Here is a 24,385-nt window from a genome sequence, read left to right on the forward strand (position 1 = left end):
ATATGGATCTTTTTAACTGTAAATTTTATGAAATTTAAATATAGATCAAGTACACCCAATGAAAAATTAGTGTCTGAGATATGCTTTAAGTACAAATTATACATTGGAGTTTGAATATTTAGTGAAATATAACAATAATATATCTCATTAATAATTTTATACTGATTAAATGTTGAAATATTTGACCACATTCAATACAATACTGACATTAATTTTACCTGTTTACTGTTATATGTGGCTATGTGTTAGTTATCAACTTACTGCCTCTAAGCTCTAAACTCCCTCTTCAGTACCTGCTCTGTGAGACCTTAAAGATTCTTAAAGCATTTCCTTTTTACAGTCCACATGCTTTTCAGCTTTGTTAAGTTGAGGGCATTAGAGGAACACTGCAGGGTGAAGGGGCTCCTCCTCTTCATTCTGACTACTGCGCTTTTGGGTTTTATCTTGCTCTTGCTGCACAGTTATTAGGGACCTCACTGCCCCGCCCTGGGCACAATGATCACCATCCAGCAGCCCTTGACCTAGGGGCACTGCTTGTTCCCACCCTGGTTCCCTGGCTCTGGCTGAGCACCTTCCTAGCAGCCACGGCTGCATCCCACGCCCCAGGATTGTTTGCTGCTTTGCTACTCACTGACTGTGGATCATCTCTGACCCAGGCAGCCCAGAAAACCTCTCAGCCATCCAAAGAGCTAAAACCACATTTTCTCTAAGGGAGTCTGAATCCCAGTCTTGGAGTGGGGCCATTATTCCAAGGTTAGCCTTCTTTGAGCACACTCCCTTAGCTCAAGTGCATTTTTTTAGAGCTCTCATTATATCTTCATAGTCACTCTCCCTTCTTAGCTTTAGAACTCTTTATATTACACTTCCCCTGTTTGAATTACTGTGTAACTTCTATCTGCCAGTTAGACTCAAACTGTTACAGGTATAGAAATGTTTAATTACATATGTGGTTTTATTTTAGACAGTGTTATTTAGAACATAGAACTAAAGAAGGCAGGCAGAGAACAAGCAGAAAATCTTGAAAATAATTACACTTAAATAAAATTAAGAACTGAAAATCATTTCAAGCTTCAAGAGATAGATGATATGCTTACATTGAAATGTTGGAATGGTGCAGAAATATGGTTCTATCTATACAGATGCAAAGATTTAGTTGGAGGAAGACTTACCCGAGAGGATAGAGTATTTATCCCACTGAAAGGTAGTTTAAGTCCCTTACCCCAACTGAAAAGAAGAATGAAGAGAAAGACATGACCAAAAACAAAAAGTCAAAAGTAAAGCTGGCATGCTAGTTTTTATACAAAATTGATATGTTTGGAAAGGCCAGTGTGATGTGAAAAATGAAATGATTTGTACAATTAAGCTATGATCAAAAGTATGAATATCTAAAAAACACGATTTATGCCCTGGCTGGCATAGTTTAGTAGATTGAGTGCGGGCTGCAAACCAAAGTGTCGCAGGTTTGATTCCCAGTCAGGGTACATGCCTGGGTTGTAGGCCATGACCCCCAGCAACCGCACATTGATGTTTCTCTCTCTCTCTTTCTCCCTCCCTTCCCTCTCTAAAAATAAATAAATAAAATCTTTAAAAAAATGGTTTATTAATTTGCTTCTTACAAACTACTAGTTCAGGTGTTAGGCAGCATAACATTAAACCATAAAATAAATCCATATTTAACCTCATAATAGGAATTTAGATCAACAACAAATATTCAGATATAAATAATATACTACTTGGAAATCTATTATACTCCTTAGCAAAAGGACTAATCATTACAGCCTCTTAAAAACTATCTACCAAATTGTTAAAAGTTAGACAAAATCTCATTGATTGTTAAGAAGACAATACCTAATATTGTTTATATGAGCAATGTAATAATAATATAGATTTCATGTTTGATGGGAAATATATCTAATACTAATTATTGATCAAAAATACTAATCAATATTATTTTATGTGGTCTAAAACTGCAATTATCTAGATATTCCTCAACATAATAACTGAATGATTTTTCTTAATGTGGTAGATTAAAGACCATCATATTAATCAAAAACAATATTCATTGAACAGCAAAGGAAGGGAATTTTATAGTAATGTAAATTCTCAAGCATTCCAACTATAATTTAAGTCATGCAAAGACCAGAATATTAAGCCATCAAAAAATAATCCATAAGAAAACTGCTGACTCCATGGGTTTTGGACTGAATATAGCCCTAAAAATATGTTTTAGAAAGTTTGTTTAGTATTATATAACTACTTGGGTTATGTGGTTTTCATATTTTTCAGTCTATTTATTAAAACCATTGGTCCTAGATTTAATTGCTTGCCACATACGGAGTCTTTCCAAGGTTCCAAAATAATAGGATCACATTATATTTCATCAAAGTTTAAGATGACAATTGTATTAGGTTACATACCGATGATAAAAGTAATCAGAAGACATTTTTTAAAGTATGCACAGTATGTAGAATCCACTAAAAAACTAACTTAAAATTATAATATAAAGGCCTTTTCTAGAATTAGCAAAAACAATGAAAGCAATTACAGATTGGATTCCACAGACTCTGCCTGTATTACCCATATTTTTCAGACCATAAGATGCACCTAGGTTTTAGAGGAAAATAGGGAAAAAAGTTTTGAAGGAAAAAATGTGGTAAAATATTTAATAACATAAATAGCATAATATTTCACCAATGTAAATGTAAACAGAACTCAACAACAGCATTATCAACCATTATTCTTCTAAAATTTTGGGGGGGGAGTGTCTCATAGTCTGAAAAATACAGTAAGTATTATATCCATAATCTAAACAATAGGGTACAAAGCAATCTCGCTGAATTGTGAATGGCACAAAACTGAGGGACTAAATTCAAGATATTCTTAGTTAAACCATGAACCAGAATTCTAGCTCATAACTTTTAAGGTTTGGGAAATTCCCAGGTATATAACTCCAGAACCCAGATTTATTTCAAGCCATTAGAAGCCATATTCTTCAGATCCTTTGGCATGTGATTCTCATTCTTGGCTGCACACCAGTCTGCTGAGTAACTGCACCTCTCATCAATTCAGGAAAGCTCAAGTAGTTCAAGGGAAGTTTTATTTATTAGACATTCTCTCTCTCTCTCTGTAAATCAGCTGTATTTAAAGGTATAACTGACAGATAAGTGGTGCCTACTTAAAAGCAATTAGAGAAGTTTTGACCAAGGTATACATCTGCAAGCATATCACTACAATAAAAATGATGAGCATATCTAGCACCCGCAAGTTTCTACATGTCCTTCTGTAATTCCTGCTTCCCAACCACATGCCCTCATTCAATGACAACCACTGATCTGCTGCCAGTTATTATAGATTAATTTGTATTTTCTAGAACAGTATATCAGTGGAATCAAAATATAAGCTCTTACTCTGTTTTCCTTAATTTGGCGTAATTATTTTAATGTTCAACTATGCTGTAGCAGGTATCTATCATCTATTCCTTTTCATTGCTGAATAGTATTCCATTCCTTAGCAGCCCTTTTGTTTACCCATTCATCTGTCAATGGACAATTAAATTGTTCCCAGTTTGGGGCTATTAAAGTAAAGCTGCCATAAACATTCCTGTCGAGCACATATGCTTTTATTTTTCTTAGGTAAATATGTAAGGGTAAATGGCTGGATCATATGGTAAGTATATGTTGAACTTTTTAAGAAACTGCTAAGTTGCTTTCCAAAATAGTCATACCATTTTACATTCCAATAAGCAGAGTATAAAAGTTCCAGTTTCTGTACATAGTCACCAAAACTTAGTATGGTCTGTCTTTTTGATTTATACAATCTTATAGGAAGTTACTGTGGTTTCAATATGTATTGCCCTGTTGCTTAATAACATTGAACCTCTTCATGTGCTTATTGTTATAAATATACTTTCTTTGTTAAAGTTATCCAAAAAATGTCTCAGCTTTTTATTGAGTGGTTTGTTTTCTTCTAATTGAGTTTTGAAAGTATTTTTAATATATTTTTATTTTTTATTGTATTTTTCCATTACCATTTAGTCCCCTTATACTTCCCTCCCCAACCCCACAATCACCACACTGTTGTCCATGTCCATGAGTTCTTTTTCCTCGATCTCTCCACTGCTTAATCTTTCCCCTTTCCTTTGCTGTCATCCTGCTCTCCTTCTATGGCTCTGTCTTTATTTTCCTTGTTGGTTCAGTTTGTTCATTAGATTCCACACATGAGTAAAATCATATGGTATTTGTCTTTCTCTGACTGGCTTATTTCACTTAGCATAGTGTCCTCCAAGTCCACCAATACTGTCGCGAAGGGCCAATTTTTCTTTTTTTATGGCTGACTAGCATTCCATTATGTAAATGTCCCATAGTTGTTTTATCCATTCCCATATTGATGGACAGTTGGATTGCTTTTATTTATGATCACCAAAATATGGAAGCAGCCCAAGTGTTAACTATATTTTAAAGACACTTCCTATATATTCAGATATTGAATTTGCAAATAGTGTCTCCCAGTCTGGGGTTTGTCTTTTTTTTCTGTTAGCAGTGTCTCTTGAAGATCATGTTTTATTTTGTTTTGTTTTTAAATTTTGATTACATCTATTTATCAATTTGGTATTTTTATGAATCATGCTTTTGAAGTCACATCTCAGAAATCCTTGCATAACTCAAGATCACAAAGATGTTCTCTTATGCTTTTTATAAAAGTCTTATGGTTTGGGCTTTATATTTAAATGTAAGATTCATTCGGAGCAGCATTTGATTTTATCTCAATATGCATAAAGTTAAATTTACTAATGTGGTATCATCAAAGAAATGCATAGCGGTTAGTTAGTTGGCCAAAGTTACAATCACAGGTTGTATGATATAGAAAGGCTCTGAGGGCTGTTGGAAAATCTGACTGTCCTAGATATTTTTCAAATGTTGTATTCATTTTTCTTTTGTTTCATACAACAGGGTAAGTGCAGTGCCTATTGCTCCACCATTCACAAAAGTGGAAGCCCTCTATTCTTTATTTTTTAAAAGAGCATTAACCACACAATCTCTGTATTCATTTCCTACCTGGAGAACTAGGGAAAAAACCAGAAGGATGGTACCACAGGTGCAGGGAATGTTCCACATCAGAAGGTCTGGAGAGTAACTGTGGCCATCCCCAGGAATTCAAAGGGCCCCAGCACATCTAGAACACAGAGAAGAAGTGAGAGATGACTCCAGAGAGCTTGTCGGAGATCACACTACTGAAGACCATCTAAGTCATATTATGGATTTCTGATTCCGTCCTAGGAATGATCGAAGTCACTGAGCAGATGTTTGCAGTGTAGTTGTGATTAGATTTGCAAATTTAAAATAATCGCCATCAGCTGCAGAGTGGAAAATGCATTACAGTGGGTTAAGATATTCAGGGACAACTTAGGAAATGTGGAACATTTTTGGCAGATGCATGACATAGAGTTAGTCAGGATGAGGGGTTCAGGGTGCACCGTGATCAGTGGCAAATAATCAAGAAGGAGAAAACATATTCCTGACATGGTTAAGAGGAAGCATGTAAGGTTTAATGGGAAGTTAGAAGATAGAGAGAGTTTGGAGAATCTGTAATGGTACTCCAAGGATTTCATATTATATTAATAGCAACTTTAAATATTGAGCAAGTTGATGGTTTTTTTGTGGAGGAATGTCAGAGAAGTTCTTTAGGTTGATAATAATATAGTCTGTTAACTAAAAGAGATAAAGAGGAGTTTCAAGAACATTTGGAATTAATTGCAGATGTTGAATCAAAGCAATACGGAATTGTGGTAGATTTATAAAAATGGGAATTAAAATCAGAACAGAAATCTCTATCTAGTTTTAAAGCTTCACAGTTTATTCACAGTCACTCATTAAAACAACCTTGTTTCTCAATTCTGCTCTATTTGTCTCTTATAAACCTAATATTGTTTAGTCCACAAAATGTTTTATATATTTTAAGTGCCCTTATTGTAACATGTTGTGACATTTCCTATATTATGCAAATAACTTGTGACTACATTAACGTATTTCAAGCCATATCATTTTGATTAAACTTAGCATTTTAAGTATGAAAATATACCCATCTATTTATTAATTTATATCCTAATCAATTTAAGCATTTAATAGATTAATGATAATAAAATGATTAATCATCAAATGAAACAAATTAACTCCTTCACATTTATCACTATTAATCAATGAAGTCAAAATGATAATAGAATAATGCATGGACATTTCTCATTTCCCTTTATGGAAAATATTCTTATTGAGCTCTGTATTGAAGAAAATATATTCTATGTCCTGTAATTTGAGATTGATTTTGACTATTTGATTCACAATTTGCATTATAGAAACCACTACTGATTTTTCTCCCTAGTCTAAATTGTCATTACTGTTTCCAAAACCAAAAAGCTCCATCACATCAATGAAAAGAATGCTCCGGTTCAACAAAATTGCAGTATCATAGGCCAGGGGTGTCAAACTAATTTTCACCAAGACGCACATCAGCCTCATGGTTGCCTTCAAAGGGCCAAATGTCATTTCAGGACTGTGTAAATGGAACTACTGCTTAACTAGGGGCAAGGAGCTCAGTGCTGCTGCTGGGTAGAAACAAGGTGCCGGGCTGGATAAAACAAGGTGAAGGGCCAGATTTGACCCTTGGGCCTTGTGTTTGCCACCTGTGCCACAGACTTAAAATTCATAAATGATAATTCAGTAACTGTATAGGTAAATACACATCCTTTAACCCTGTGTGTGTCTGTGATGATGATGATAATGATGACACTAGAATCCTTTAAGAAATGATGCACCATACCTAAGAATCGCTGGCAGTCATTTAGGACAGCAGTCCCCAACTTCTTTGGCACCAGGGACTGGTTTTGTAGAACACAATTTTTCCACAGGCCAGGAGTCAAGGAGTAGTTTTGGGTGATTCAAGTTCACCTCCTACTATGTGGCCAGTTCCTAATAGGCCCAGCTCGTGCCTGTTGGGGACCCCTGATTTAGGAAATCACCTGATACAACATTAATCTGGGCACTGAGTATGTCTTGGCAACGTAAGGGTGACAAGAAGACCCTCAGCATCGGTTGTGGCAAACAGGCTTTTCTGCATCGGATTTCCATCATTTGCAAGAAAAATAAAATGAAGGGAAAAGATTTTTCCTTTTCAATTTATGTGATACTCTCATCATCTTTGAAAGCTGATGAAGGAATCTTTGGTGAAATGTGTTTAAAAATCTATCCCATTTTATAGTACAAATTTTACCTAACTTGACTTTAGCTAAAATGATCAAATTTTTATTTTTACAACATATGTAAAACAAAGTTTCACAGGCTAAGAGCTCAGCACAAATATTAGAGTTTGTGTGTTATTATTGGTTCTAAATATATCTCATGTTTCTTCTCATTGGGAGTATTGACTAAACTGATTCTATAGGAATCCAACTCTGATTAAACCACATCCCATGAGGTCATAATAAAAGCAAAGTCTAAGAAAGATGTCACTATTTAGCCAATACAGCTTTCCTAACCCATGCATTTCAACTGTACCTGCATATTAGAGTCATGTGGGGAAATTCAGTTTAAATGCTGAGTTAATTTTTCTGAAGCATTATCCCACTATCAATAGTTTTCAGTTCACATGTACTTTTTAAATGCAACCAAGATTGAGAACCACTGTTAGACTTAATCCATGCACCAAAATCTTGAGAGTGCATAACAGTAAGCCCTGGACAGGGCAAACCCTGTCGACCATTCAATAGCCTGACTCCATAACTCTAGGCTGGGTCCAAGAATCTGCCTTTTAGCCAGCAGTTCATTCTGAGATAGGTGGTCTACAGATCAAAGGAGAATCACTGTCCTATACTCAAAATCAAGCTTTGTATTGTTCCAGTCTCTGTGTAAGACCTGTGTAAAGTACACACCCCAATTTTAGAAGAAAGAGAGACCCTGAGAGTCAGAAAGGAATATGAAGTCAGAGGGCAGGTTGACAGGTGAGGGCTCCAGCAATGAAGAGCAGTGAGAGGAGAAGACCCAGCTGAGCAGAAGTCCCGTCTGTGCAAGCTCTACCGATAAAATGTCCCACAATCTGCACCGAACTTCTCCTCCTCGGGAGTGAAATTAAGAGGAGGGTTAGAGAGAGGCCTTGTGCTCTTCCTGAAAGCCAGTGTTTTTTTTATTTGTTTGTTTGTTTGTTTTTTGGTAATTACTATTACCACAAAAAAATCTCAGTTGATTTCTTCTGGACTTATTTAGCACACTATGAACTTCAGTTCTTCATTTCTTTAAACAAATTAAGATCGTCAAGATGGCATATTTTAGGGGGTAAAGTGAACTTCACCTTACAATGATACCAACATTCATCCAAGTCAACCTGTTCTTAGAGAACCCTAAAATGGAACGCTGCGGGCCAGTATTCTACTGAGGACACATAACCAGTCCGCTGCTGGAGGGGAAGGTTAACCACAGCCATCTCCTATAGTAAAAGGAGTTGCTCCCCCTGGGTGTTCATGATGAAAAGTTAAACCAATCACTTGGATACAAGGAAATATCTTAGTCTGGACTAAGGCACTGGAAGAGAAATACTTGGTCCAGAATGGATCCAAGTCATGGATGAGGACAAGGAACCGTTAAGAGATCAAGAGCGCATGCACAGTGTCTAATGTATAGCAAGTGCTCAAGAGCAGTGTGTTCTGCAGCAGCCACGCCCCGGCTGCTCAGAAAGGTGGGCTCTCCGCACTCCACCGAGCTATTAGTCCCTGTTTGTCTCCTTCCAGAATGTGCAGCCACCGCCTACTGCCACCAGCGAGGCCACCCTGACCCTCCTGCTACACTGTCCCGGGAAGCGGCTCTCGACCTACACGTTCAACACAGGCTTGTACCTGCTGCCGTCCTGTGAATCTGAGCCCCGCAAGGCCCTGCCCACTGCATCCCCAGATGCTCCAACAACAGCAGCGCCAGGTCCCAGTAGCAGGCCGGGGACGCCGCTCTCCCGGCCTAGGAGATGTGCCCTGTGAGTCAGCAAGTCTCTGCCCACCCTGACAGCTGCAGACTCTCAGTCTGCTACCCACGACACCTCGGACTCAGCCAGAGACACAGAGGGCTTCCGGTCCCTTGCAGTGACTCAGTGACAACCTCCGCAGTCCCCACGTCCTGGCTGCTCACCCAGCCCAGCATCTGCTTGGTAGACCCAGAGACACTGTCCCCCCACACCCAGAGCAGGCGGGGCAAGCAAGACCTCAGCCATACCCAGAAGTCCCTGGCCTCCCTCAAACCCAGCACTGCAGCCCCAAAGGCACTCTGATGACCAGGGTTAAAATAGAGGGGCTGGCCTGTGGGGACACGACCAGGTGGCCACTCAGCACCCCTGAGCGAGCCCAGTAACAAGGAAAGTCTGGCGCCCCTGTCCTCAGTCCTCAGAACCGGCTTTGGTGGCCCATCCAGGTCAGCTGGCACTCAGCGCGGTCTGCAGGTGGCCCACACGGTGCCCCCATCTCCCTGGCCCTGACCTACCTGCCCAGCCAAAACAGCGCCCTCAGGGTGGAAGAGGTACTCATCCTGCCGGGGGTTCACTCAGCTGCCAAGTCATCAGCCACAGAGACCAGGGAATGGAAGAGCGCATGCGCTGGCCCACTTGGCCACAGGCAAACAGCCAGGGGCCGGAGCATCCAGGTGACTCTTATTAACTTTAGTATTATAGCACCGATCATTACAGAGCCCACAGGCCAGTAGAAAGGGGCATCATTGTGAAATCTGAGAGTCATTGAGTAACAGTGTGAGAAGAAGGAGAGCAAAATGAGGAAGGAGAAAAGGCACACTGTGGAAACCTAGAAAAGTCTCCCCGGGAGGCCTGCTCCATTATCACACTGTGTGTTGGGGATGTTTCTTCTCAGATGTGAGAAAGCAAATTGACAATGGCTAACAACGTTATGGTACGGCTTTCAATGTTGTTTACTCTGTTCACTGCAAAGGCAGTGCTGACCTAGCGCACACTTTTCCTCCGTGGTTTTTGGTTCCCATAGCATGCCGGGCACAAACCTGATATCCAAACAATGTCAAAGTCACCAGACTGAGCTGGAGTTAAAACACAACAAATCTTTCAAGTCTTGTTTTACCTATAAAGTACAGATAAATTTTCAGGAACTTTAAAAACCATTTGACCATTTTTTTTTCTTTAGAATTTTAAAAATTTAAGTATTGCATCTAATCATCTCTGCTATCTTCACTCCACCTTATGATGAACTGAAAGAAATTCATCCTAATTTTCCTAGGAGTGAATTCTGACTGAAGATAACCAGTCTGGAGATCAGGGTCCCAGGAGCCACTTCAGACTGGCCCTGGGGAAGGATAACAGTTCAGATCCACTGTACATAATCTTAAACTCAGGTTGGAGTAACAGGGACTAAGTTCTGAAGCCTGGAGAGATAGCTGCACTGAGATTGCATGTATGTGTGGGTTAACATGTAAGGAGATGAGACTAGTCCCACTGACCTGGGCCCTCATGGGTGTGGCAACTTATTTGTAAAGGTTCCTTATGTTAATGTAGGTGGGTGAGCCGGGGTGGCTCTAAAAGTCAGAAGGAGGATAGGCTCAAATTTGGATGAGAACTACATGAAATTCTGAGGCAATATATTGAAAGAGGTCCAGGACGAGGATAACAAACTTGTGTAACAAACCACTTTGCCAAATAAGATGACTGATAATGACGTCAGTGCCACTTGAATGGGATGAAAGTTTGTTTCAAAAATGGGAATTTTCGGTAGGCACAGAGCAGCACTTGGGAGAGTGCTCTGAAGGGTCATCATCTTTCAGGACCCACAGGGATAATGACAGTAGCAGCTTCCACCGTGATGATGGTTTTTTCCATCCATGACCCTCACCAATACGGAGATTCTGTAATCCTCAAATGATAGCTCTGAGAAGCCACAAAGAAGCTAAAGACTGTGGCAGGACAACCAGGAAACCCTGCCCAAGGAAGATGGGTGAGTCAAGAAGCAGGAAAATGGTTAGGCAGCCTTTCACTTCAAAGTTGTTAGTTTTGATACAGCCAGCATTTTTTTAAGCTTAAGTAAATCACTTAAATTTAGGAGAGATAATATAGGACAGAAATAAATCTAAGTGATACCCCTGGTATCTTTACCTAAAGAAAGTTATTTAATGAAAATGCCTAGTGAACCCAATAGAGTATTCCTCATTGAAGAAAAAGGTGATAAGAAGCTTCCAAACAAAATGCAAGTAACATTGAAGGAATAAATTTTATAGAAACCCTTTGAAAATTATTGAGGAAATATTGGGTTAGACTTTCTACTAGGTGCTGACATCAGATAAATACCTGAGGTAGTGGAAGCATTGTAACTTGGTAATCAAACCTGTGGGCTCTGACTTACGTTTGAATCCTGATGTGAGCATTTATATGATGCATGGGTCACCAGCCAGCAGTGATCACGGAACGCTGTGGATGGCTCGTGGAAACGAGAGAAAAAACATGCACAGAGACAGACCAGCTTCTGTGGAGAAGTAGGGACAGGATGGCCACCCCTTCAAGAAGGGAGCATGCCGATTTACCGTGTTAACCTGCTTTTATTGGGCTCGTTTTGCATAAGAATTCAGGTAAAGCACAGTACTCATTACAAGGAAGTAAGGATCAAATAATAGATAACAAGGAACTCTGAGGGTCTGTTTTGAGTCAGGGTCAAAGAGCTGTAAGACTTTTAAGGAACAAACTAACTTCCTCCTTGGACCCTTCTCATTCAACTGAGAGCATTCTAAACAAAGCAGGTTTCACAGGAGTTTACATATTCTTTCTTAGGCCTGATCACCCGGGGAATCCGCCCTTTTCAGCACAGAGCTGCACCACCCTGTCATTGTTTCACGCTTAGGTGGAGCAAGGGAAGTGAGGCAACCAGGAGATAAGGAGATTTTCTCCCAGACGATGAGGACTCAGGCTATGTCAAAGCTAAGGAGCGAAGGTCCATCACCCCCTTTTGTTGTAGCCCCCAAAGCCCTTCTTTTGGGGGCCTCCCACATGATCATGCCTGTCTTACGTCGTTCCCCCCTTGGGGAATCTTACCCGTCTTTGGCTAACCAACCAAGCTTTGGGGTTCAGTTACGAATGAAGCAGCAGAGGCAGCGCTCCTGCCAGGGAGATAAGCTTTTGTCTCCTTGCTGGCTTACGGTTCTAAGGGCGTTGCCTTAGCCTTGGCGGGGGTTACAGCTTCTGATACCAGGCAGGGCGGTTCCCAGTGGTTATACATTTGTGAAATCAACCATTTTGAGACTCATTTGGAAAAGAGGAATATTTGAGAATCTTCTGCATAAGGTTGTGGCATTAAATGAAATAATAAAAGCACAACACTTCAGTAACATTTTTGTTGTTTTTGTCATTATTATACAAGTCCTGAAGGAGCCTACCTCTGATACAGAGGGAGATAATCATCATGTGTCACTCATATTACAGCTTTAAAAATCTACTTATTTAATGACTAGAACTTGGAAGATATTGCTGAAGGCACTGGAGATTCAGCTGAGATAAAAAAAATGATGCCCTGCCCTCATGGAGTAGGTCAGTTTGGGTCCTCCTCCAGGAAGCAGATGCTGAGACCCAGTTAGGAATGAAAGAGGCCAATGCCTGTGTGGGGGATGGAGGTGTGTGGTGTGATGCGTATGGAAGACAAAGGAAGTGGGAGTAGAACTGACCTGGAAACCATTCAGTCTGTGATACAGATATGCCACCTGTGAAAGGAAATCAGTGGGAAGCAAAACTGGGCAGTGAGAGAATTAGACTCTGAGGCAGATGTGACAATGGCTCAGGCAGTACAACAGGGAGTTATAGTGCAAAGGGAGACTGTCAGCTAAATGCACTTCTCAAGCTGATTAAGTCCTTTCTAGAAGGAAGACAGGAGCAGTGCACATCCACAGATGCCACAGTTCAGTCTGTGCCACATGGATTCCTCTCCATGCAAGAGTTGAGTGGTGACTTCTCCAGGGTTCAAAGTTGGTCTGTTCCTGAGCATAAATGTGGAAGACAGAGACTAGTAGAGCCAACGAGAGCCCCATTGCTGCTGTTCTTCTTGTGGTTGCAACTGGTACTCCTTGTCTTCCTCTTCCACTCACCATTCTAAATCCCTCCCTCCCTCAGCTATCCGCTAGCCTAGTCTTGGAGGTTTACCTAATGATGTATCTCAAATCCTCTTTCCAGAAGTCTTAGTCTGGTAACCACATGCTCCTCACTCATAATCAGACAAGAAAGTGCCAATAGGTGCCAGAGTGGATCACCTGAGTCCACATACTTTCTTCCTGCTCATCAGAGGATGGTGATTCCTCTTCCTATTTGCTGATGCCTGAGGACTCCAAAGTGTCCACATGACACCAAAACTTATAATTTAACAAGACTTTTGCTGTCTTTAAAGCTCAGCATCTCTAAATATTGAGTCCTGAATTTAGTTTCCAGCTTTTTCTGCTCTCCCACTGACGGATTTAAGAATTTCTTGCCATCACACTTCATTTCAAATCATGTGTAAACTGCTTGAAATTTTTAAAATACTCTTTATTCACTACATTATTGCAACTTCTTAAGAGCTGGTCAGTTTCATCATTCTTAAAAGTATTGCATCCCTCATACTTTTCAAAAGCTTACAGCATGTCATCACCCAGGATAATCCCACCCACTAGAACATCCTCCCTAGTTACCAGCAGTGAAAGTTTCATCAACTGGACCACCACTTTGTACCAGGAACTATGTGTCCCACATACCACCCAGGATGGCTGGTGATCTACTCCTCAAATTCCAATTCTACTTGTCAGAATACTCTTAGTAGCAATCTAGTGAGTTCAGATCCTCTGGAAAGGGGATACTGATATCAAGTTAGAAGAGGACGGGCTTTTCATTTTTGTTGTTGTTGTTGTTGGAGGTGGGGTGGTAACTCCTGTGAAAGATAAAGGGGGGAAAGAATTCAGCTGGGAAGACCTTGAGTCATAAGGATTGACATCCATAAAAATAAAAAGAGAGAGAAGGAGGAGGAGGGGGAGGGGAAGAAAGAGGAGCGGGGAGAAGAAGAAGAAAAAGAAGAGAAGAAGAAGGAGGAGGAGGAAGAGAAAGGGAAGGGAAAGAAGGAGAAGAAGAGGAGGAGGAGGGGGAATGGGAAGGGGGGAAGGAAGGAAGGAAGGAAGGAAGGGAGAAGAAGGAGAAGAGGAGGAGGAGGAAGAGAAAGAAAGAAGAAGAGGAAGAGGAGAAGAATGGGATCTGCACAGGAAGAACCTCAAACTGTGATGCAGAGCTGGAAAAAAACAGCAAACATGATAGGGAGTTATATAGAAATATTACCTATTGAGATGTCCCACACAGGGTAGAATGGCCAGACCCTAGTATTCCTTTCGTGCTGAGGCTGACCAGAAAGAGTGTGGCCTCAGCTTGAATGGCGCAGCAGGTCCCTAAGACACCACAGTGGGAGCATGTTGGCTTAATGCAATCCTTGCGGTTGAAAGAGAAATCCAAGCAGTGTACTTCTATAATTACCCCTGGGAGTTCATATTCCAATGAGGGAAACTGAAAGCTAACAAGTCAACAAGTAAATATATACTGTGTCAGAGCTCTGTGAACTGTAGAGAGTGCAAGACAGAGGAGGGAGGTCTATATTAGGGGGTCAGGAAGTGCTTCTCTGGTAAGCTGGCATTATCTAGGGACCTAAGGGAGAGACAGATAGCTGAGAGAAGGGCACTGCAGTCAGAGGCAACAGAAATGCAGAGGCACTGAGGCACGTAATGTGTCTGCATGTTGGAGGAGCAGCAAGCAGACCAACATCGCTAAAGCAGAGTGAAAGAGGAGGGAAATAGGACAGGCGCTCTCACAGGTATTAGTGTGGGAAAATCGTGTATCATGTAAAATAGCTCCTTTTAAGACATGGTTATGACTTTTACCCTCAGAGAGAGAGAGAATTCCTCAGTGTCTCCACTTGACTGTCTAATAAAATTAAACTCAACTTACGCAAAGCTGATATTCATGCTGTCCCAGATACACTTTTCCTAGGTTCTTTCTCTTCTCTGTGATCATGACACCTTTTCTAGTTGTTCAGACCAAAACCTTGGGATCATCACCCTTGACCATTTCTCCCCCCGACCCCCATACAATCAGCAAATCTGGTTGAATTTTCTTCAGAATATATCCCCAATGTAATCACTGTGTATCACAGCAACTGCTCCGAACCTGGGTTACTGTAAAGACCCTCTGGTTAGATCTCTCCTTTGTGTTCCCTGTAGATTTATTCTCAACACATGAACCAAACAGGTTTTTTAAACAGTAAGTAAATCTTCAAAAGGCTCCAGTGGATGCCCATCTTACTCAAAGTAAAAGCCAATGTCGTTAAATGGTTGAAAAGGCCCTACATGATGCAACCCTGCCCCACAGGACCACACGAACCTCATCTCCTTCCATCCCTCAGTTCTTTGTCTTGTGGTCTCTGTGGTGTCCCTCCAGCATCCCAGGAGTCCTTCTTCCTTATCTTCTCTGAATTGTCAGCTCTCTTTTCCTGGGCACTCTCATTTGATGTGCTCTTAACTGCCTCCCTACCACCTTCCAGAATTCAAATATCACCTCCAATCAAACTTTTACATGATAACCCTATTAAAAAAAGCAACTTGCACCCAACTTTCAGCATTTACGATCCCCACTTACACTAAGCATTTTTCCCATAACACTTACAACCTTCAACACAATAAAGAATTGTTTGTGTTTCCTATCTCGTCCATTAATGTATACCAAACTCCTAAATCAATGCCGCCACATGGACCAAGCACTTGTAGGCATTCAATAAAAGATTGTTGAAAAATGTGTATGTTTTCTTTAAATTTAGGGTAACATAAATTTAGTATATGATAGAATAACATTATAATTTGTATATATTGATGCAAGTAGTAGATTCATGTGTAATATTAATTTTAATATATTTAATTTCATTTTCTTATTAAGTGGAAGTGCTCCTTAATATATTAGGTTTAACCAAATTAAATGGCCCACTTTTTTAGGTTAAAACTGGTTTGATTTTTGGCAGTTACACATTTTAACTTAAAATTAAGATTTCCCCCATATTACCCTGGCTGGCGTAGCTCAGTGGATTGAGCGCGGGCTGCGAACCAAAGTGTCGCAGGTTCAATTCCCAGTCAGGGCATATGCCTGGGTTGCCGGCCATGACCCCCAGCAACCGCACATTGATGTTTCTCTCTCTCTCTCTCTTTCTCTCTCCCTTCCCTCTCTAAAAATAAATAAATAAAATCTTTAAGAAAAAAATGTTTAAAAAAAAAGATTTCCCTCATATCACAAATAAAGAGTATGATGTCAAAAAAATTTTGAAAAATTGTTAAATTGCAAAATCACACATATAGTGTTTAAACTCCAAATGTACACAGAACTTATGGATTTATGGATGACTATCAAACCTATATTTATTTTGAAAGAAAGTCACTATTAAAAATACCGTGCAAAAAATATAGTATAGGAAATGAGGGAAAAAGGGAAAGTTATTTAGGGGTAGTAGTTTATAACATCCTGAGGGATATTTTTTCACTCACACCTCTCTAACTTCCACAAGTTTTTCAAAGAGAAGTGAAGAATTTGGAGGGGGTTCAAACAACAACTAATGTAAGAACCAATAAAAATTTGGAAAATAGATTTGTCCCAAGGCTAACTTTCATATTAAGAGGAAAAACATTCCATGTGAATAGGAAAAACCTGAGGCAAAATAAAACATTTAAACTAATTTGAGCAGTTTTTTTAAAATGATACTTTAAAATAGATGTGAAGTAGCATATGTAGCTGTGTAATCTTTTTGCCGGCAGAAACACGCCACTGCAATAAGAAAGCTGGTGTGTGCTGGAAGTATGATCTTCCTCTGATGTGCTCCCTTTGAGTGGTGCAGTTCACTCCATTAGATCACTACAGACGCCATCTCCTGTTGCTCTGCCATCCTCCAGGGCAGCGGTCAGCAAATGACAGCCTGAAAACAAAATTCTGCCTGCCACCGACTTCTGTACGTAAAATTCTACTGGAACTCTGCCGCACTCACTCACTTATGTATTAGTTATGGCTGTTTTCACACCACAGTGGTAGAGCTGACTAGTTGTGACAGAGATCATACAGTCTGCAAAACCTAAAATATGTACTAGCTGGTCTTTTCCCAAAAAAAGCTTATCCACCCCCTGGCATGGTGTGATGTCTACTTGGTCAGTGCTAGCTCACCACCAAAGTACCCACATTCCTTGCTGTGGGAAGAGGGCAACAGACCAAGTGGAAGGCAAATGTTTTCATCTTCAAAAGGGCAACTTTAATTTGCACATTTCGCTTCTCATTTATCCCATTGTTGTGAATGTGGTGGGGCAAAAATGTCCAACTAAAGTATGTGTGGGTGGGCCTATCACTAAAAGGCAGAGTAAGTACATCCTGGAGAACAATGAGCAATTCCTGTCAGAACTCCCTATGGCAAAAGAAGGTGATGTAGGTGGAAAGTAGGATGGAAAGGATGAGCCTCTCCAAGCAGCTGTCTTCTTTTCTGAATGAATGAACGGATTTTGACAATGAGAAACACTTCGCAGAGTAGAAGTCTGCTCTGTCAAAGAACTTTGCATCTTCTTATTCCTAGTTACTTGTAATTCACCCAGAGCTTAATTACACTAATACTTTAAAGAGCAGGTCATTTGTCATCAGGGAAATGCAAATCAAAATCACAATGCACATCTTCAGGATGGCTTGAAAATGCTAACTTTTGATAAGGATGGGAAGAAATGAATTCTAATACATCTCTGGTGATAGTGTAAATTGTTGCAACCATTTTGGGAAGTGATTTATCAGTAATTACTGAAGTTGAACATATACATAAACCATTCCACTTCTAGGTGTATGCTGACCAGGAATGCATAAACGTTCTCACCAAAGATATGTACAATATCCAAATTGTTGCAACTTATAATATCTAAAAACTGGAAACTACCCAAATGCCCATCAACAGTAGAAGATATATTCACACAATGAAATACTGTTTAGCAGTGAAAATAATATGCATGAGTTTAGTTAAAAATCTTGAATGAAACCATAGAAGAGTATATAGGGTATGGTTTATGTTTATGTAATGCTCAAAATGTGCTAAATTGATCTTAGAAGTCAAGAATAATACCTCAGAGGGTGGTACTTTGGAGAGTGGCTAGTGACTGAGTATAATGTCTTAAGGGAAGTTGAAATAGCCTCAAGTGATACAGTTAAGGTTTATCTATTTGTTTATCATCTCCAATTTCTTGAGTACTCAATTTCTTGATTTGGGCACTAGTTTCATGAGTATGTTTACTTTATGAAAATTCATTAAGCTGTATATATAATTGGTGATTTTTTAAATACATACTTGACTGCAAAAAAAAAGTCAACCTAAAATAGAAAAATAAAGTAGATGTATACATATATTCTTTTAACTCTAAAATCAGCCATGGCCACAAGCCATACATAATTTGAAACTGAGTGAAAAAAGGACACAGCCCACTCATTGTGTGACTTAAGGGAGTGTTTCTTAGACCTTTCTCTCTACAAACATTACCATAGTCTGCTGTTGTTCTACTTTATCACTTTCCCTAAATTAATGATTCTGTAAGAATAAAGGAAGAGATGTGAAAAAAGGGAGGGAGAAGGAAGGTTTAACACATTTGGGAGAGTTAGGTATCTGCTTTACTGTAGATCCTTTTAAATCTACCTTTCTCTCCTTACCACTCAGTTCCACCCTCCAGCCCCCTTAAGAATCACTGCTCAAGTTATTCTTGGTCATTTGCTTTTTTTCTGCTTTGATTCTGAATACAGAAAATAGCATACACAAAATGTTTAATGTTTAATTGGGATGGCCTATAGAGTTAAAAGAGGTAACAAAGAGAGCAAAATTGTTATCTCATGATCATATCCTGAAACATCTTGAGCAAAATTATCAAATTCTTTACAAAACCCTCCTTGTAGATAACTGAATAATTATAAATTATAGGCTTAGAACTAAAAGGAGACAAGTTTGAACTTACCTTCTTTAATCTTCAGTTGGGTTATTTGAAATGTTTCTCCCTTAACTTTCAAATCTAGAAATGAAAATAATAGTTCCTCCAATGGGATGAACTGTTTTAAACTACTTAGTATTTTATAAATATACAACATTTGCTTATGTTTACTAAGGAATGAAATATTCACAAAAACAATCTTTAAAGTAGATGCTTCCAAATAGGCAGAGAAAACACTTTCACTTATTTGTGTTCTACAATTGATTATATTTATCAATCAAACAAAATATACTGTTTGATATCAAACAGTATATCAAACTGTTTTGTTTGATATACTGTTTTTATCAAACAAAAAGTATATTCAACCATAACCTAGGTGTTAATATTTTTGCTTTAATATTGTCATCAGAATTAGAACATTATAAGGTAAACTGAAATTATTAAACAGAAGTGTCTACATTAGGATTTTATGATGAAATTAAAAACAAAGGGTTTTAAAATTATGCTAAAGACATACCTACAAAGACATTTTTACAAATTCATCAATATTTTAATGTTAATATTAGAAAGCAATTATGCATGTAGGTCCCATTAATTTTGCCACAATCTTTGTTGTGGTGTGCTTGTTGAAATATTCATTGCCTTGGATAAAATAATAAAGAATTTTAGTCCAAGAAAAGTGGTTCTTTAGCACCACATGATAGTGCCTGACATATATTTTATTAAGTGTTAAGTTTAAATTTTTACCATGTTTCCTTTCATTAGGTGCCCTAAAGTATTTTGTTGCAGAACTAGATTCTTACCATATGAGGTATTTAATAGACGTATGTGCGCATTTATAAAGGGATATATGTCATTAGAAAAATTTAAGAACTAAAAATCAACTATAAAATTTGTCCAAAAATGTAATAACACATTAAGTTATCCAAGAGTTAGAAAGCATGTCACTGCTTGCCAAAACAAAAATTAACTCTCCCATTTACTTATTTCTCAGCTACTGTTGGAAGTCCAATTCATTTTTATTTTTCAGACTTTTTTGAATATTTAGTAAAAACAAAATAATTAATCATAGTCAAAAGATCTCATTCTCATTAACCTCTTTCAGGAATGTACATTTCAATTCTTCTCTGCCTGCATTATCACAATAAAAGTTGGAGAGTGAAGAGTAAACACAAGCGAGGAAAAATAAAATTAGTTAAAAGACCAAAGAGCAAGAAGAGCTACGACACAGTGGGTTAAAAAAGAAAGAAAAAGAATTCTAGACGGCACTGCTTGAACGGTATCTGGGAGTATACCCTGGGAATCTAGGAAGAAGAAGGGGAATTGAGCTCACCTGTCAGAAATAGGCGGTTTCTGGGAGCTGTCCAATGTACTAACCAAAGCATCATAGTTGCAACTTACCTTCCTTATAGGAATTGGTGTGCTTGGTGATTTTTTCCCTCTTGAAGTAAACAACTGTTTGCTCACACTCCTTTTTCCCCAGTTATGTCTTCTAATACATCTTTAAAATGATTTCTAACAAGTTGTTCTGTCCACAGTGTCTTCTTAAAATTCCCTACACTGAATAATTAAATATAGTTACTGATCAACAAAGAAGGAAAAATGAATCCTTTGTTAAAATATTAGATAATATGAAATCGGTAAAATGTTCTTTTCATTATACCAAATTTGAATTTCTTTTTATGTAAAAAAAGCTATCTAAGGATAACCAAAAGTCTCCCATAAATAGAACTCAATAAAGTATAGTTCCTGCTCTTATGTCTTGTTGGGTAGTGCAGATCAATGGGGGAAACCAGCCAGATGGAAGTGTTAGGATTTTTCTTTGTTCACAAATACCGATCAGCAGTTTAAAATTCTCAACAGGAAGACTTCTCAACAGAAGGTGGGCTGATGGACCCATGGATTTACCAAAGGGTAAGTCACATTTTTTAAAGGATATTGAAGCTGTTTTAGGGAGTGGTGGGAAGAGTTTGCCTAGCGCCCGCCCCCCCCCCCACCCACACATACGCTGGGATTATTCACTAGAGCAAGCTCTGAGAAAATATGCTGGGCCTCCCCTTTTCAACTTATTGCCATCATAATTTGTGCCCTTGGAGTAAAATCCTCTCCTTTACAAGAGTAGGGGATAAGGGTAGGGAAAGGAAAGTCAAGTATCTGAATTGTTAGGCCGCCTACCACAAAACAGACTTTCGAAGTCAGGGTTTGTAACGCGGCAGGAGAGATGTTTACAAAGCCCTGGAAGGAGAAAGCCGGTTCCAACAGCGACTCTGGGGAATGCGCTCTGGGCCCCTCGACCGTGCTTACTTAAGCTAATGGAAGATCTTGCCTTTCAGTAGCCGCTGCACTGGGATACCAGACAAACGGCTCCCCTCCACCCCCCGGCGGGCAGGGCCCCTCTTCAGGACATCATTAAAAGCACATGCACTTGTTTCACACTCATTGGCAGCGTCACACGGCAAGGTTCACAACTCCGAGTCGGAAGCCAAGGAGAAGCCAGAGAGGTGGAAAACATCCTCGCTTTGAAACGCCAACTCTAAATTAAAGAACTACATGAGATAAGGAGCCTGCACAGTATTAGTTGGCCGCGGGGTGAGGAGAGACACGAAAAGCACAGCAGGTAAGAGCTGGGGGTAGTTGCCAAGAAGGAACTGTCCCAGGTGGCGCAGCGAAATGGATGGCAGAATTGGAGGCCGGTCTCTGTGAGTCTTCCAGGCTTGCTCACGCTTGTCTCCTTCCATCAGTTTCGAGAGGAGGGACGTCGTCACAGACTTCCCAATCGGTGCGACTAATCCTGTTATCAGCTTAGTTATAAATATTAACGTCCCCTAGCCCTTCGTCGATGCTATCGCATCAGATTCAGGGCTGTTAGGAAGCCGGTCGCCAATCTCGCCACTCCCTGCGAGAAACCGATGAGACACCGGGCCAAGAGGACGCGATGGCGGTCTATCCCGAGAGCTGCGTGGACGCCACCGTGCTGGACTTCGTCGCAGACCTGTCCCTCGCCTCCCCCGGGCACCCTCTCCTTTGTGACTTCGCGCCCGAAGTCCACTTTGGGAACCGAGGCCTTGTGCTCCAGGAGGGAAGACCCAGGAGTCTGGCGCGCTTTGAGGAGGAGGATCCAGAAGAAGAGGAGGGCGAAGTAGACGAGGAGGAGGAGGAGGAGGAAGAGGAGCACGCAAGAGGCACCTCCCTGCTGGGTCGTCCCAAGAGGAAACGAGTGATCACCTATGCCCAGCGCCAGGCAGCCAACATCCGCGAGAGGAAACGAATGTTCAACCTCAACGAGGCTTTCGACCAGCTGCGGAGAAAGGTGCCCACTTTTGCGTACGAGAAAAGACTGTCCCGGATCGAGACGCTACGCCTGGCCATTGTCTACATTTCCTTCATGACCGAGCTCCTGGACAGCTGCAAGAAAAAGGAAACCTGCTGAGCCGATCTGGGAGGGACGCGTCTGCTCCCTCCTCGCCTGGGCGCGTGCAGCCTCGGGGTGTCTCAGGGGCCGGCAGTGGGCGCAGCTGAAGGGCCTGGAGGGACGTTCCGAGACAGAACGTCTGGCCTCTTGGAGCTCGGGCCGGAATTGCAAAACACCCACAGTCCCCCTAGAGTTAATATACACGCGGTCGCCCTCCATGGAGTGTGCTGGGCGGCGGCGGGCGGGCAGCGCCTGGCAGCGCCTCGTAAGAGCCAGCGAGGCCGTCGAGGCGCGAACTGAGAAGCAGTTTCTGCCTGCGGTGGGTGGAAAGTGAATCCTCTCCGCCTACGGCAGACTCCGGGGGTTTCTATCGACTCCAATCTCTCTTCCTTACCTTTTTAAAAATTAGATATTAAAAATAGACAGTTTTTTGATTCTCAAGAGTCTGCGGTGCCGACCCTGGCAGGCTCGCTACTCAGGCCTGCGCGCTTAGCAAATCCGGCAGCTGAGACCCTGGAGGGGCGCTGGGCGCGGGCTCCGGAGAGGCCAAGGGACTCTGCTTCTCGTCCGGTCACCCAGGCTCATAGAGAGACGAAAGAAGATGCGGAAGGCAGTGGGGTCGAGAGGACTGGCGACCTCACACTGTTCCTTTCTCCGCCCCTGCTCGCTACTTCCCTGTCTTCTCCCGGAACTAGCAGCCCCGTTGGGGAACCTCCTCGAGCCCCGCGCTTTTACGCGGGAGCAAGCAGCTGCGCTCCTGGGGGCCTAGGGCGCCCACGGCGCTCGCCAGGGGACAGCGCTTCCCCAGTCTCCTGGGGGGAGGGGGAGGGGCGCAGGGCGGGTCTTCCCCAGTGCTGGGTAGCCTGAGCGCGCACTTTTAAAGCAGGGAGACAGCTTTGGGTCTAGTCGCACCTAGGAACAGGCAAGGAAAACAGTCAAAGGAGGAGACGCGGTCCTCTGCTTTGCAAAAATGTGTGCATTGGAGATGAGGTTGAAGCAGGGCCATACTCAGGGTCCTCTTCCCGTTTGGACTTTCTGCCATTCCCCAGTTCTTCCTTCTGGGGGACCTGCTAAACCTGAACTGGGGGGCTTCAGAGAGCAGTAGGTGAGGAGAGGAACAGGAGTGAACAGTGCCAGTCTTACTGTAAAGTCAGAAATCCCGAAGGATGAGTCCGGTTCCCAACACTTTATCTTGCTCTTTCTCTCCCTCTCCCCGACGCCTCGACCACCCCTCCGTCCCCACCCCCACACTGTTCCTATCATACTTTAGAAATGTAATTCATTTTACTAAGAAGTAATATATACTTATGCTAGAAAGCTGGAAAAACAAAAGTTAAAAAAGAAAGAAAATTTAAATCATTCCACATTGCACACAGCATTTTTGCCTATTTCCTTGTCTTTTTTGTCTATACAGATATAAAATTAATATGAACAAGTTTGGGACACTTTTGAGTACCGATCTTTCTCCACTTGGCATTATGGAATGATCACTTTTCCTTTGACTTTAAATGTGATCCAAACGTAATTTTGATTGTTGTATTTTACTGTCACATTGATGTTTCACAACTGAACTCCAGTCCTTTACAAGTGCATAACTAAGATAGTTTCTTTCAAAAATAAATAATGATGCAAAGACCATTCTTATAAATCTCTGCCTATCATAATTCCCTTAATACTACATAGAAGTGAAATCTCCACATCAAGTGAACATTTAACTTGGTGGCTACGATGGCCAGATGGTGTCCCTGGTAGGTTCTGCTGGTTCACACTCTCTCCCACCAGCACTGAAGGGACGTGCCTGCCTCTCAAGTGCCTTGGGAAACTTTCTGTAGGAACTGGGTTAGTTCTGAAATGACCACCCTCCCAAAGATGATTTCTTACTTTGACTGTATCTCTTCACCAGGATTTCATTTTCTGTCTCTACTACAAGATCATCAGGATGGACAGGTAAAAGAAAAAAATGTAA

General features: G+C 40.9%; 1 protein-coding gene across 1 annotated transcript; it reads left to right on the forward strand.

The window, feature by feature from the left end:
- The first annotated feature begins 21,651 nt into the window (after positions 1 to 21,651).
- FERD3L (Fer3 like bHLH transcription factor) lies at positions 21,652 to 22,437 on the forward strand. Its single transcript, XM_028525195.2, has one exon. It carries the CDS (start codon positions 21,943 to 21,945, stop codon positions 22,435 to 22,437), a length of 495 nt encoding a protein of 164 aa, XP_028380996.1. The 5' UTR covers positions 21,652 to 21,942.
- Positions 22,438 to 24,385: the final 1,948 nt, after the last annotated feature.

This window comes from Phyllostomus discolor, chromosome 10, assembly GCF_004126475.2.
Source record: "Phyllostomus discolor isolate MPI-MPIP mPhyDis1 chromosome 10, mPhyDis1.pri.v3, whole genome shotgun sequence".
Classification (NCBI taxonomy): domain Eukaryota; kingdom Metazoa; phylum Chordata; class Mammalia; order Chiroptera; family Phyllostomidae; genus Phyllostomus; species Phyllostomus discolor.